A 12631-nucleotide genomic window follows, 5' to 3' on the forward strand; every position below is an offset into this window, starting at 1 on the left:
CAGTCTTCGGACCCCTGTCCTTACGCGAGTTGTTAGTGCTGAAATCAATGGCAGCTAGTAGGTAATGTTAAGTGCTCCTCCCAAATGCTCAGTTTCGCGTTTGCGCCTGATTTGGACCTGCGGGCTACCGTGCGTGGATGTTGTCAACTGTCATGGACGTCCTGGATGTTGTTGATCCGTATTTCAGCACTAAATCGGATTAATCCGTAGCTAAATTAACGAGAAAATGGCTGCTGTGTTTCTAGTAACGTTGTACGAATACTCGCCCACCTTCTACATTAGTGTCATCTCGTTGTGCTTTGTGGTTACGGCCGCTATGGTGCTAGGCTGGTAAGTCACCTCTTGTGTACGTTTCTGGCCGAAAGGGCAACAATGCGATGATCAAGAGCACTCGATACAAGTTAAAGTAAATTAATGTTGCTGCTAATCGCATTGTTTTATTGCTTTTATGATGACTACAAAGTCGAGGGGGATGGCGCACAATTCGATAATGTCGCTTCCTCATATACACATTAAGAAACTAATGTGATCATTATTCAACCATGTTTAACTCGTTTACCATTCAACTATGGCAAATAATAGTTTACAATTGTCAACAACCCTGTTTACGCTATATATTATTAGGCACGTATCAAATTTGCTACAAATAAAGACCTATGTCCCCCTTATCCAACAGGTTTGGGTTTGACGTACCGGTCATCCTGCGCAGCACCGATGAGACGGAGTCAAATCTGCCGACCCCAGAAAAGAAAATGGTCCAAGTGACCAACCCTTTCGCTTTGGAATTGGGGTCAGGCCCGTCATCTGTCAGTGGTAGGGAGTCTTGATTGTTTGGATCAGCATCATCTGCTATTGTTGTCCTCTTGAGACATTTGATCATTAATAAAATGATTCTCTCTAACAACAATTTTCCTGGTACGGGGAAAGATTAATAGAAACTGCGCCACTTACCTCTGCTGCAGTAATAAAAGCTTCAACCAATACGATGTTTATATTGACAATGTATGCGTTACCTTCGTCCTCCAGAAGGGGTCGCAGTGCGGCCTCGCTGCCTGGAGCACTGCGTGCTGAGCTGCTTCTGGGGCTGCGGGGTGAACGCCCTACAGGGGGCGCTGCAGTCCCACCAAAACGGCCCCAGGCTCAGCATCCCCCGGCTCTTTGAGGAGGCCCTCCAATTCCAGTACCACCACTGCCAGACCTTCCAGTATCTTGACAAACACCCTCAATGCCATGAACCCATACATTGGGGTGAAGAGGTTGACATTTAGTGTTCAGGCAGGCTTTTATCCATAGGCTGTATGTAATAGTTTGAACACAAACGTCACCAGACCACCTGAGGGCATCCTAGAGAAATATGCAAGTCTTTTTTCAGCTAAATCACAAAAAAACATGAAAAATACATTTCTTCCCACATTATAATTATCATCTTAAACCAGAAATAGATATTCTTAGCTGAACAAATGGTCTTCATTCCGGACTGACGTTGCGGCCACGCTGCTCCTCCACGTTAGCGTTCTTTAACCCCACGCCGCAGAGTCAACGGTGACGACACGGAGGAGCGCCACACACAGATGCCCGCCGAACTGGGAGTCCAAGACTTCGGCCTGTTGCCCCGGGAACGATACCCGCTGGTGGTGGTGCTGACGCTGGCGGAGCCCGATGCCAGGGAGGCCTACAACATAGTGGGTACCGGGGGGCGACCCCACAACATAACCTCACAGTAGGGTTTGCTTGGACCATATTGTAACTGAGGGTTGAACTGTAAGGCAAGAGGAATGTATTGATATGGAAACCTTCAAACGCAAAGGTCACTCAGAGTGCAAAGGTCATTCATCCACTAACATAGGCAGGGATTACATTTCTACCGGTGTTTCATATTCATTCAGTATCTCTCTGTACCACAGGTTCCTTTTAGTTGCACAATCCACCTGTTCAACACATGTATTTTTCTTTGTCGTACGTTTGGTCTTTTTAGGTGTCTAGCGTCAGCGTGATTCACGTCCCCGATAAGTCGTACGGTCTTTCCACGCGGACCCTCTTCCAGTACCTCCTGACCACTCAAGGGAACATGTACGAGTTAAAGGCAAGTTGTAGCCCCACAGAAATGTACATCAATTGCATCGACCATCAGGACTTGACACAAGTTGCCACAATTCTATTTTCTATGACCTGTAATCCAACATGAATGAAACCAATCACAAATACCCATGCAGTGACCTGGGATCACCAGAGGTGACGCTATTCCTCTTTAAAACTCATGGAAACAGCTTCTCCATTCTGCAATTCAACCCAAACAACGGATGCAGTGACATTGGTTTCACCAGAGGGCGCCGTTTCCTCAGTTTAATACCAGATCCACCCCTATCCGTAGCCCCTCTTCATGTCGGGGGGAGGAGCCTCGACTGGGGCCCTGGACCCCAACCAGAGGGCCCCACCCCAAGCGACACCACAGGCCACAGCGGCGCCGATCGACGGCGAACCATCTCTCGCGGCAGTCCACGACAACGATGAAGACGACGTCGACGAGGAGGAGGAGGAAGAGGAGTGGTGCGAGGGGAAGGGCAGAGACTGTGTGGTGTGCCAAAACGGTGCCATCAACCGCGTGCTGCTGCCGTGCCGGCACGCGTGCGTGTGCGACGTCTGCGTGTCGCGCTTTCAACACTGCCCCATCTGCCGCGCGTTCGTCATGGAGTCCTTTGCGCTGTCGCAGGAACCCGCCGCCACGCAGACGCACTGACGATATGAGCCCCGATATGACTGACTGTAGATATTAATTTATTAACCCGGGAGGTCCTCGTTATCTCACATGAAGGTGGTTTTACGTTGAAGTTACTTCAGCTTATTTTAGTTGTATACCAAATATACAAGATCTTGTATTATATTTCAGAGTGAAATAATTTATTGTCGTATTTGTCTGCGCTTTTGAATGCTGTTTTACCTCACTACTGCTTTTGTATTCGTTCAGCATGGTTTAAAGTACTGTGGTGTTTTACCGTTAAGATTGTTGAAAATATTGTGTTCTTAAAGTTCTAACCCCGTCTGTTGATTTTAATGTGTACAACGATTACATTGCCTATGGTGTAAATATGCTTATTCTGAAATAGGAATTAATTTTTTTGGAACCTGCTGCACATTACTGAAATGAGGTTGATCGAAACCCCCTTGTCTAGATTTTGATTACTGAAATTTGATCAATGTGATATTTATAAGGCTTTAGCTTTGAGTCCAGGTAAGGAAAAGACATCCAATACCCCAGAAAAAAAACTACAAAATAAATGGTTATTAAAACCTTTTCAGCCAATCACTGCATAAATTGGATATTATATTAATAGGTTATCAATAAACATCATATATAAACATATGCCTCTATATGGTTGAGTAAGCTTTTTAATTAAACTGCAAAATAATGATTTAAAAACAATTTAAAAAGTCAACTAGAAAAACAATCGTGATATTTACCCATTTGGCACCCATTCAAAAAAGTTTGTTTTGAAATGCGGTCTGGTATAAAACAGTGGTCTTGAACAGAATTCAGGTAGTGAGACCGACGCACCATGATAACGTGCATCTCAGCAGGGTTGGCTGTGGCCAGTGCACATACCGACACGCTGTCTGTGTCCAGTGTCTGTTGTGTAGATCCGACCAGGAGCTGTCTGAACGACATCATTGGTCTGTCCTGTCTGGAGGTCAAAGGTCAGGTGACCCTGGCCTTCGTCCTTGTGAATCCGAGAGGACCAAGCCCCAAATTATGAAAACGGTATCCATAGCAACACAAAAAAGTTCAGCAGAGGTCATAAATCAAAAGGTTAATTTCAACGGTTGAGTCAAGCTGCAGTCTCACTTAAAGAATTTGAACTGTTAGTCCATTAAACAATAATCCATTCATGTTTGAAAACCAAAGAATGAAGTCAATGACAGTTTGACTGATTAATTTCAAGCAGAGGCTGGAAGAACAGAGCCAGTCCTTGACGGCACCACCTAGTCTGGTGCTGATCTTGTGAGGTACTTTGGGGACTAACAGAAGTGGATTTCAAGTATGCCTTGTGAGGACACGTGTGCTATTAACTCACTAGCAGTACATTAAGTAGAAAAAGATTAGCTAAAACTTTGCCAACAGTAAACTAAATCTTCTTCCGATCCTTAAATCTTAAAAAAAGATTAAAAAACGAATCAGTACTGCTGATTTGGTTTGTTCGTTAAGTGAACAAAATCTAGACTCAATACAAAGCTCATACATTTCTCTAATTGCAGGTTATCAAATGAATGTGATGGGGTGCTGGGTGGAAACCAGACCTGCCACTTCTTTTAGAGGCACCAAGGCAGGAACCTGGAACCAAGCCTGAACAAGTTAGTCAGGCAGGAAACTTCCAATAGTGATCTCAATACCAAGAACCCAAAGCTAGCAGCTATAAAGATGTCCTCTTTTATAGGAAAAGTACAGGGTCTCTGTATTTTTATTCTAAAATGTAGAATAATTAAATATATTAAATGTGAGCTTTGAGTTGTTTGTCACTCCATGTGTGTTTAAAAGTCTCATCCAATAGTTCAAGTTTCAGGCTCCTGAAGATGCAGTTTCTTCGGTTGTTGACATCTAAATTCCCCAACCTGTGGAGTCGTCACATCTCCTGAAACCAGGAAGTAGCCGTTAGTCCCCAACAGTGGCTGTAGCTCGATACGGAGCGGGGGTCAGGGGTCACCGGCGGAGACGGAAGCGTGCCAGGATGGGCAGGTGGTCGGAGGAGTGATGCTGGTTGGGCAGACCGTTGACGGCCTTCAACTCCGACTGGCCGACCAATGACAGCCTTGCCAGTAACTGCAGGCCCCGCCCACCAGGAAGTGAAGATAAAGTCGTGGGGTCTTGAGAAGGCAAGATAAACACAAAGCAGGAAGAGGGGTGAGGATGACGAAGAGAGAAGACTTAAAGGAAATAGACATGTCGATGTGAACGTCGACCAGGTGTGCTGGTGTGTTTTTGAATATGAGCGTGTGCGCGTGTGTACCTGGTGTGTAGAGGATGTAGTCCACCGTCATGGCGGTGCGTGAGTGGCAGGTGGTGATCTCGGCCCTCCCATCAGGCATCAGGAGGTGGGAGTAGGAGGACTTGAGGCCTACACTGTGCCTCAGCCTGGTCCTACACACACATTCAATACAAATACACACACCAGGTACACATCCACACAGACCTTCCATTAGGTACAATGAAACACAGAGAGAGAGACAGACAGAGAAAGGGAAAGGGAGGGACACAGACAGACAAAGACAAAGAGAAAGAGACAGCAAGACAGACAGAGAGAAAGAAGACAAGGAGATAGACGGAGACAGAAAGAAAGAGAGACAGCGACAGACTACCTAGTTTTTACCTGCTGTAAGGGGCGAGGGGGGCTTTGGCCGTGAGCTGCTCCACAGTTAGAGCAGGGACGGCCCCTTCATCCTCTGGGAACACACCACACAACACATCAAAACACAACACACACAGACCACTCAGTGGACCGGAAAGGAAACTTATTTTATGTGTGTTGTGCTTTTTTTGTACTGTACTAGACAGTATTCTTATTTGATACTGAAAGATCTCTGCCACCACAATCTAGATGAACACAGGCTTCAGCGTGTGAATTCTTTGGTACCAAGTACCATGAGAAAACCAGGGAACAGCGTTGCAAGCCATCATTTGATATTGCTACCTTAATTCTTTCCATACGCATACGTGGCGAATAACATGCTGTGTTTGTCGTTATAACACACCAGACAGGTTAAACTGCCGATTTTGCCAGCTACACCCATCAAGTATTTCATTTTGCCAGCCAATCATTGTCAGATGAATGCCATTATTATGAATGCCATTATTTGAGACTGCGGGTGGAAAATAGCAATATGCTAAAACCTGGTGCGATGATTCTCTCCTTGCTCTAAACAAGGTTAATGTTCTTTTATATATTGTTGCTTAACTAAATGTACATTACACACAGAGACTTTATAGTAGAGTAAGTCCACTCGACTTAGCACAGCTGGCCTTCGCTAGACTAACCTACTCTAGACCAACCTCTCACCATCATGTTCAAGGAGCGGACGTACCTGTGGGGAAGGTGGACGGGGGCTGGCTGGCAGGCTGGTTGACATAGCAACAGTCCTGGTTGATGCCCAGACTCTTGGACCAGATGGGGGCAGTAAGGACGCGCTGTCCCCGCCCATCCTCCTGACCCGATACCTACACACAAACACACACACAGTTATTATAGCAGTGCTGGATTAGTGATACACACATACATCACACATTCATCACTTCATTGTTAGATTTGAGTCCATACATTCACAGTACATTCCTATAATATCACACAGTACATGAGGATCAATTACACACAGAAACACACACGTCATTAGGTAGTGTATATGTATTTGTACACACAGTGCAGAACACAGTATAATACAGGTGATAGGTGCTTAGTGTGTGAGTGTGTCTGCGCGTGTGTTGTGGTGTGCACAGTGTGTGTGTGTGTGTGTGTGTGTGTGTGTGTGTGTGTGTGTGTGTGTGTGTGTGTGTGTGTGTGTGTGTGTGTGTGTGTGTGTGTGTGTGTGTGTGTGTGTGTGTGTGTGTGTGTGTGTGCCCTCACCATCCCTATGGGCAGGCCCTGGAACTCAAGAGAGCCCTGCGTCAGCAAGCAGTACAGTGGGCTCCAGGGGACCGAGTTAAAGTCCCCACACACCACCGCCGGATTGGACGAGCCGTCCGGGAGGCGGGACAGCCGGGCGATCTCGGCCAATAGGATGGCCAGCTGGGCCAGCTTGATGTCGCCGCGACGGGGGTTGTAGAGGAGGTGAGTGTTCGCCACGCAGAAGAAGTCCGAGGGCTCCGGTTGGCCGCCGGCGTCGGCGGGCCTCAGCAGGAGGACCAATCCCACGTTGTCGCGGTCCAGGAGGGCGTCGCCGGGGCGGAAGTACTCCAGGGGGTGGGAGGAGACCAGCGAGAGGCGGGAACTCTTGAACATGATGGCACAGCCCTCCGGCTTCTTGCCCGTGCGCTTCTTATACACACACTGATAGCCTGGAGAAAGAGGTAGTGAATATCATGTAGTGAATGTATATAAAAACACCTCCACAGGTAGGATACAGCCCTCCTTATGAGACACACTGGTGGTGTAAATATGAATGCACGGTTATAAAATACACTGCCAGGAAACATACACACGGATATATGCCGTGACTATGAATGGGGGGAATGTTTATGCAATATACTGGAAATACCAAAAGCATAATCCATAATCCATAATCCCAACCCCAGTACCTAGTGCCTCCAGGGCAGGCTGCATCTGGGTCTCGTAGTGGTCCTGTTGGACCTCCTGTAGACACAGGACCTGCACCCCACAGGAGGAAACAGTGACAGAAATAAACACATGAATATAGGCTTAGCTTTAGAGGTATAGTGGCCAGGCATTGGCGGTAAAAGGCTAGGGCATTTGGCTGAAAGGATCTGGGTTCGATCCCCACCTGTGGGCATCCGAGAGCGGGACCCCCCCTAACCCCTACCAGCTTCTCGCTGTCATTTATCTTGAAGCATCAGATAAAAGAGAGTTGATGGTATATTTGTGACATCACAAGTGTGATGGCTGATCTACAGCACACCTGGTGGTCAGATAGTGAAAGTTAATATAGACAACAAATAGGACTGACTCACGTCTGCGTCGTACTGCCGGATCTCTCTCAGCAGGTTGGGCAGCCTGAAGTCCCAGGGCAGAACGCCAGGGTCACAATGGCGGTACAGGTAGGCGTTTTCATGCAGCAGGTCCTGGGACAGGATGTTGTAGGACATGACCGAGAAGTCAAAGCCATCACCGCCACCCCCCGTAGGCTGGAGGTGGGTACTGCTGTCTCGATAGTCCTCCCACTGTCTCTGTAGTGCTGGGAGAGGAACGGTAGGCCATTATAATGATCAGCTACGAGGGAAGTATCATCCTCCTAGGAAGCAAACGTTGGCTATCTATCCATGTGTGACCTAAACACTCAAAACACTTCACACATAGCCACAGCTTTTGTTTTATGTTCTATACACACTATGTGTGCTCTCAGAAATCAATGTTGTATGACTGCCTATCAGTACATTGTCCTGTTTGTATGTCATGCCACATCAAAGCTGATTTTCTGTTACGACAGACAATAACGTTTTCTGAATCTGAAATCTTAACCCAGAACTTTTACTGCATGGATCTCAATTCATTGTTCGTCGCTCGCTAATTACCCAGGTAGTAAATAGACTCAATACAAAGTAACACTCCCTCTTAAAGCCGCATTCTGCGACAAAGCCGTGTCTGGTTTTGACATCAGACTTAAAGTGATGCTTTTAAAGCGTGCAGTTGAAGTGTAGTTTCATGGTCCTCCACTTACGCTGAGCGGCTGATCCCTGGCTCTGGGTCCTCTGAGGAGGGGGAGCGGGCCCCGGGAGAGGGGGGAAGTCTTCAGGGTTTCCGAAGGTTCCAGGTGAAGCAGGGTTCTTCAAGGTTGCAGTTGGAGGGTTCCCCCAGGCTCCAGCTCCAGGTGGAGGGGCCCCCCAGGCTCCAGCTCCAGGTGGAGGGGCCCCCCAGGCTCCAGCTCCAGGTGGGGGGTTACTCCAGGCTCGAGATCCAGGTGGGGGGTTACTCCAGGCTCCAGCTCCAGGTGGGGGGTTCCCCCAGCCTCCCGTTGCAAGGCTCATCAATGGAGGCGGTACTGGGTTCCTTAACATCCCTGGTGGAGGCGGAGCGTTCCTTATAGTTCCAGGCCTAGTGTTCCTTAACCTTCCGGGTGGGCGTGGAGGTCCCGGGTTCCTCCACGCCCCAGCAGGAGGAGGAGGGGGATGAGTCCTGTGAGGAGCCCCAGCCGAGAGCCACGGGTTGGGGTTGTCATCGACAGCGTGGGGCTGAGGAGGAGGCTGAGGGTGCTCCATCCTGTGGTGCGTCTTCCTGTCCCCCCCCTGCCCTTGCACCACTCCGCCTTCCCAATGCAGCTTCTTCTTATTGCCCTTCCCTTTGCTCTCGTCTCTACGTTTACTTTTCTTATGGTTTTCCGATCTCCTGCGCTCTCCACTCTGGTCCGAGCTCCAGGACTTGGAGCGAGGGGCGCCGGCCTCCCGATCCCGACTGCTGTGCTGCTTCACGGGCCTCGTGTCGCTGGCCTTACCCCCCGATCTCTCTGCTGCTCTGGCATCGGCGCGTCCCTCCCGCTCCCCCTTATTGTCCCCGGTACTCTTCCAGCGCTTGGACGGGGGCGGCCGGTCCCCGTTCGACCGCTCCATGAGGAGACCGCCTCCGGAGCAGGCAGAACTGGAGAAGACCAAGGGGGACGTCAAACAGCAACCAAGGGTGGAGAAGCAGTGTGAGGAGGTCCCTGGAGGATGGTTCTGGTGGTGACAACAGAGGAGGCGTGCAGAGCTGGAGGTGGGGGAGAGGAGAAGGAGATGCCGGGAAGGAGGACGTCCCGACGCCGACCAGCATGGGTGAGGAGCACGGCGGGGAAGGGAGGAGAAGCAGTTCCTCCTGAAGCCCGGAGGCCGGAGGAGGAGGGCGGGGCACTGAGAGAGGTAGGAGGGGCCCAGGGACCTCAGCAGGAGCAGGGACATGAGTTACCTGGAGTGATGGAGAATAGCAGAGTGACGACAAGGGAGGAACCATGGAAGGGATAACGAGTAGAACTCATGCTTAACTCTCTGAACAGGTCCCATACTTAAATGCACTTTTAAACCGTAATCCTCTAGAACTTTTTTATTATAAACTGACGTTTTTGTGAGCAAACCTAATAAGTGCCGTCAGGCGTCTATCCAGCACCGTCGAATCGTGCATTAACAATTCAAAACAAGGGGTTAGTGTAGCGACAAAAAAGGATTGTCAGATAATTCGGATAATCGAGCTTTCCCACAGAAAGCAGTAAGTACAGTAAGTTAATTTATCGATAATCTAACGTAACTCTCGTTGATTGGTATTGAACAATGGGGCATCTGATTGTATCCTCTTAAAACAAAATATGTAGATTTGGTTTGAGCAAACGTTTGGGTTTATAGGCGTTTACTGGCCAAACTTAGTAATACATTTGACACTAAAGGAGAATTCTAGTCTAACGTGACCCAATGTAGATCAGTTTTTTCCCATGATGTGGACGCTACTTACTTCCTATAAGCGACGATGGACTCATGTTTTACGTCCAGGTAAACACGAATAAGACCCAAATATGCTTACAGCAAGGTTAACAACATGACTCTCTATCAGAAAGGATTTTAAGACCACGATCAGCGACCAGAAAGGACCACAGCAACACCATGCATTTATGGTCCCCAAAATAATACGTTGTATGCATACAACGTAAAAACCAGGCGCCGCAGAGAACTAATGGTATTGTAGTTCTTTTTATTTTACGCATTGCAACATATCATGCACATGGCTCGAGTGAGAACTACATCCGTTGAGTGTGGGCGAATAAACGTTCCGGCCGGTCACGTGACGTAACGTTAGGTTCTCGTCTTCTATCTTTACAAGAGGCTGGCAAAATTATTTTTTTAATTATCGGCCAATCCGTCTAAACTGAAAATAACGCAACAATCTTACGATGTTATATGTGTGACCTTGACAATAGCAAGAACACATTGTTAAACAACGTAATAGAAGGTCATTATTGTACGTACCTGTACGCGATTCTCTCTCTCGTTAGCCGGCGAAATGTTTTGTAATATGACACGTTACAGTCGTGTCCGCACCATCCGATATTCCATTTATGTGAGGGAGGCCAATATAACCATAATCATTCACAGAGTAGCCAACGTCCAAGACTGAGATGGTATTAAGATAGTTTGTGTCTGGCAAGGGAATGGGAACGCTAATTCGTGAGCATGGTGTTCTCTCTCCCTCTATCTATCTCTCTCCTTCCCTCTCTCCCTCTCCCTCTCTCCCCCTCCCGTCAGCAGCTCTCATTCTCTCTGGTGGGATGCAAGTACTTGAATGCAGATTCAGCGTTACTGTTCATCTTTGTTTCTTCACTATACCATTTTTTGAAGTTATAGCTTAAGTATATACAAATAATAATTAAATACAATGTTTTTTATTTTGTTACAATAGTATATCACTGCTATTATAACGGTACTTTTGGTATTACTATTTTGTTGTAAAACAACACCAATTAAAATATGATAGTGGACAAAACATTCCACTTTACTTCTGTAAACTGTAGTTGTTCAACATCCTTCTATATGGTGTCTGTTTGTGTATTTGCAGTTCACAGGCCATTAGGACAGATCAAATCAGCCATTACAAAATCTTTATTCAAGAAAGCTCCATCAGGATATCAAAATGGGTCACAAAAATCTGCGTTTGCCTCTCCACCATAACCACAACCTGGGGACACTCCTGAACGCTGCGTCCACAGGCCTCCGGTCACACACACAAAGTGGTGGCTGTCCTTTTTGAAAATTTGAAATAGGATATGATTAGTAAAATGTTTTTTCCCTTCTTCACGTGACGGTGGTGTGCATCAATCGTCCCGTCTCTTCTGAGGTTTTTACAGAACAAATTTGAGGAAAGACATCCCATTACATGATCTGTAATTTATCGACTTGTAATTATACTTTTTTCGAAAGGTTTCCCAGGTATTGGACAACTTAAGGTGTGTTAGGTTTTATCTCCCCAGCCTCAAAAGAAGACACATAAATAAAGATGCACCAAGATGCACTTTGTTTTGGGGTTTGTTTTGGGGTGGAATCTCAACAAGAAACTGTTTTCTCCATGTAACTGGGAGGAAGTCGCGGTTATTGTTGTTCTGTTGCTCTTAGGGTAGCAACAGTCCAGCCCCGATATACCGACCTCTGACCTCTAAGATGCCTGTAGGGTAAAGAATGCTGCATGCGTGCTTTACTTGTATTATTTTTAACCCTTCTTCGTTGTGCTCTCTCTCTCTCGCTCTCTCTCACTCTCTCACTCTGGTTTTTTTGAGGTTGATCTGTGTATTTTCTTACACAACTAAAGTCGTGATTTGCCCTTCAATAAATACTCGCAATCAGCTACTCATTGTGCAGTCATGTCATGCAGAATATGTGGATCACCAGACAGAATCCTGATGAGAGAAATGTGCCTTGACCGGGCCACAAGTTGCCTTAGATGCAGTCAAAGACACACTCGTCAAATGCATTCAGATCACATATTCTCACGGATACAATTCTGTTTCAGCAAAAAAGTATCCATCTTTAGGCTGTTTTGTCAAATATATATCTATATATATCATGGATAAGGCTTTGACAGATGAGACAATCCTAACAAAGTTCTTATTGGAAGTGAATTCGACTTGATAATCCCTTTTTAAAAGGTGGGTATACTAATTAATTATAGTTAGTAGAATCGGGAGGTGCAAAAATGAAAATATAAGCAGTTTTAGAGCCCTCAGAAAGGATAAAACAATATAAATATAACATTTTCCCCATCACATTACAACAATTTCTTCCAAAGTATCATTGCCCCGCTTCTTCATGACGTCATCAACATGGGATTGTTATTATATAAGCACATGTAACCCCCAAGCCTGGAAGAGCAGCCAACAGCACTCATTCTTTGTGTGTAAACACAGCTGGTTCCACAAGTCCAATAGATCCACCATTAAAAAAGAACATCCCATAGTTTTCCGCACG

The 12631-nt window shown here is 46.8% G+C and overlaps 3 protein-coding genes across 4 annotated transcripts in view; 1 reads left to right on the plus strand and 2 right to left on the minus strand.

Annotated features, from left to right (window-relative positions):
- The first annotated feature begins 190 nt into the window (after positions 1-190).
- Positions 191-3292, plus strand: cgrrf1 (cell growth regulator with ring finger domain 1). The gene is made up of 6 exons (XM_060041062.1): positions 191-330; positions 677-813; positions 1027-1204; positions 1535-1682; positions 1976-2083; positions 2372-3292. Exons 1-6 carry the CDS (start codon positions 227-229, stop codon positions 2735-2737), a joined length of 1041 nt encoding a protein of 346 aa, XP_059897045.1. The 5' UTR covers positions 191-226; the 3' UTR covers positions 2738-3292.
- A 77-nt stretch (positions 3293-3369) lies between these two features.
- Positions 3370-10915, minus strand: angel2 (angel homolog 2 (Drosophila)). Of its 2 annotated transcripts, none has more exons than XM_060041061.1 (9): positions 10643-10915; positions 8377-9593; positions 7670-7893; positions 7280-7349; positions 6609-7039; positions 6073-6205; positions 5361-5433; positions 5001-5131; positions 3370-4857 (listed from the first exon to the last, which is right to left on the minus strand). In XM_060041061.1, the coding sequence occupies exons 2-9, from the start codon at positions 9584-9586 to the stop codon at positions 4694-4696; spliced, it is 2436 nt and encodes an 811-aa protein (XP_059897044.1). In that variant the 5' UTR covers positions 9587-9593; positions 10643-10915; the 3' UTR covers positions 3370-4693. The 2 variants fall into 2 exon arrangements, with proteins under 2 accessions (XP_059897044.1, XP_059897043.1); XM_060041060.1 differs by lacking the exon at positions 10643-10915 and adding an exon at positions 10131-10315.
- A 339-nt stretch (positions 10916-11254) lies between these two features.
- The window catches only part of galnt14 (UDP-N-acetyl-alpha-D-galactosamine:polypeptide N-acetylgalactosaminyltransferase 14 (GalNAc-T14)), a 73509-nt gene continuing 72132 nt past the window's right edge, over positions 11255-12631 (minus strand). Inside the window, exon 6 of the mRNA XM_060042422.1 lies at positions 11255-12631. This exon is cut by the window's right edge and continues 596 nt beyond it. The gene's annotated coding sequence lies outside the window, so the exon portion shown is untranslated.

This window comes from Gadus macrocephalus, chromosome 21, assembly GCF_031168955.1.
Source record: "Gadus macrocephalus chromosome 21, ASM3116895v1".
In the NCBI taxonomy this organism is placed as follows: domain Eukaryota; kingdom Metazoa; phylum Chordata; class Actinopteri; order Gadiformes; family Gadidae; genus Gadus; species Gadus macrocephalus.

Excerpts from the sequence above, each read along its gene's own strand:
- cgrrf1 (XM_060041062.1), top strand. The coding sequence starts at position 227 with ATGGCTGCTGTGTTTCTAGTAACGTTGTACGAATACTCGCCCACCTTC. Across the intron at positions 331-676 it reads GCCGCTATGGTGCTAGGCTG|GTTTGGGTTTGACGTACCGG; the intron begins GTAAGTCACCTC and ends CTTATCCAACAG. Across the intron at positions 2,084-2,371 it reads GGAACATGTACGAGTTAAAG|CCCCTCTTCATGTCGGGGGG; the intron begins GCAAGTTGTAGC and ends CCCTATCCGTAG.
- angel2 (XM_060041061.1), bottom strand. The coding sequence starts at position 9,586 with ATGTCCCTGCTCCTGCTGAGGTCCCTGGGCCCCTCCTACCTCTCTCAG. Across the intron at positions 6,206-6,608 it reads AGGGCCTGCCCATAGGGATG|GTATCGGGTCAGGAGGATGG; the intron begins GTGAGGGCACAC and ends GTTTGTGTGTAG. Across the intron at positions 5,132-5,360 it reads CCCCTCGCCCCTTACAGCAG|GACCAGGCTGAGGCACAGTG; the intron begins GTAAAAACTAGG and ends ATGTGTGTGTAG.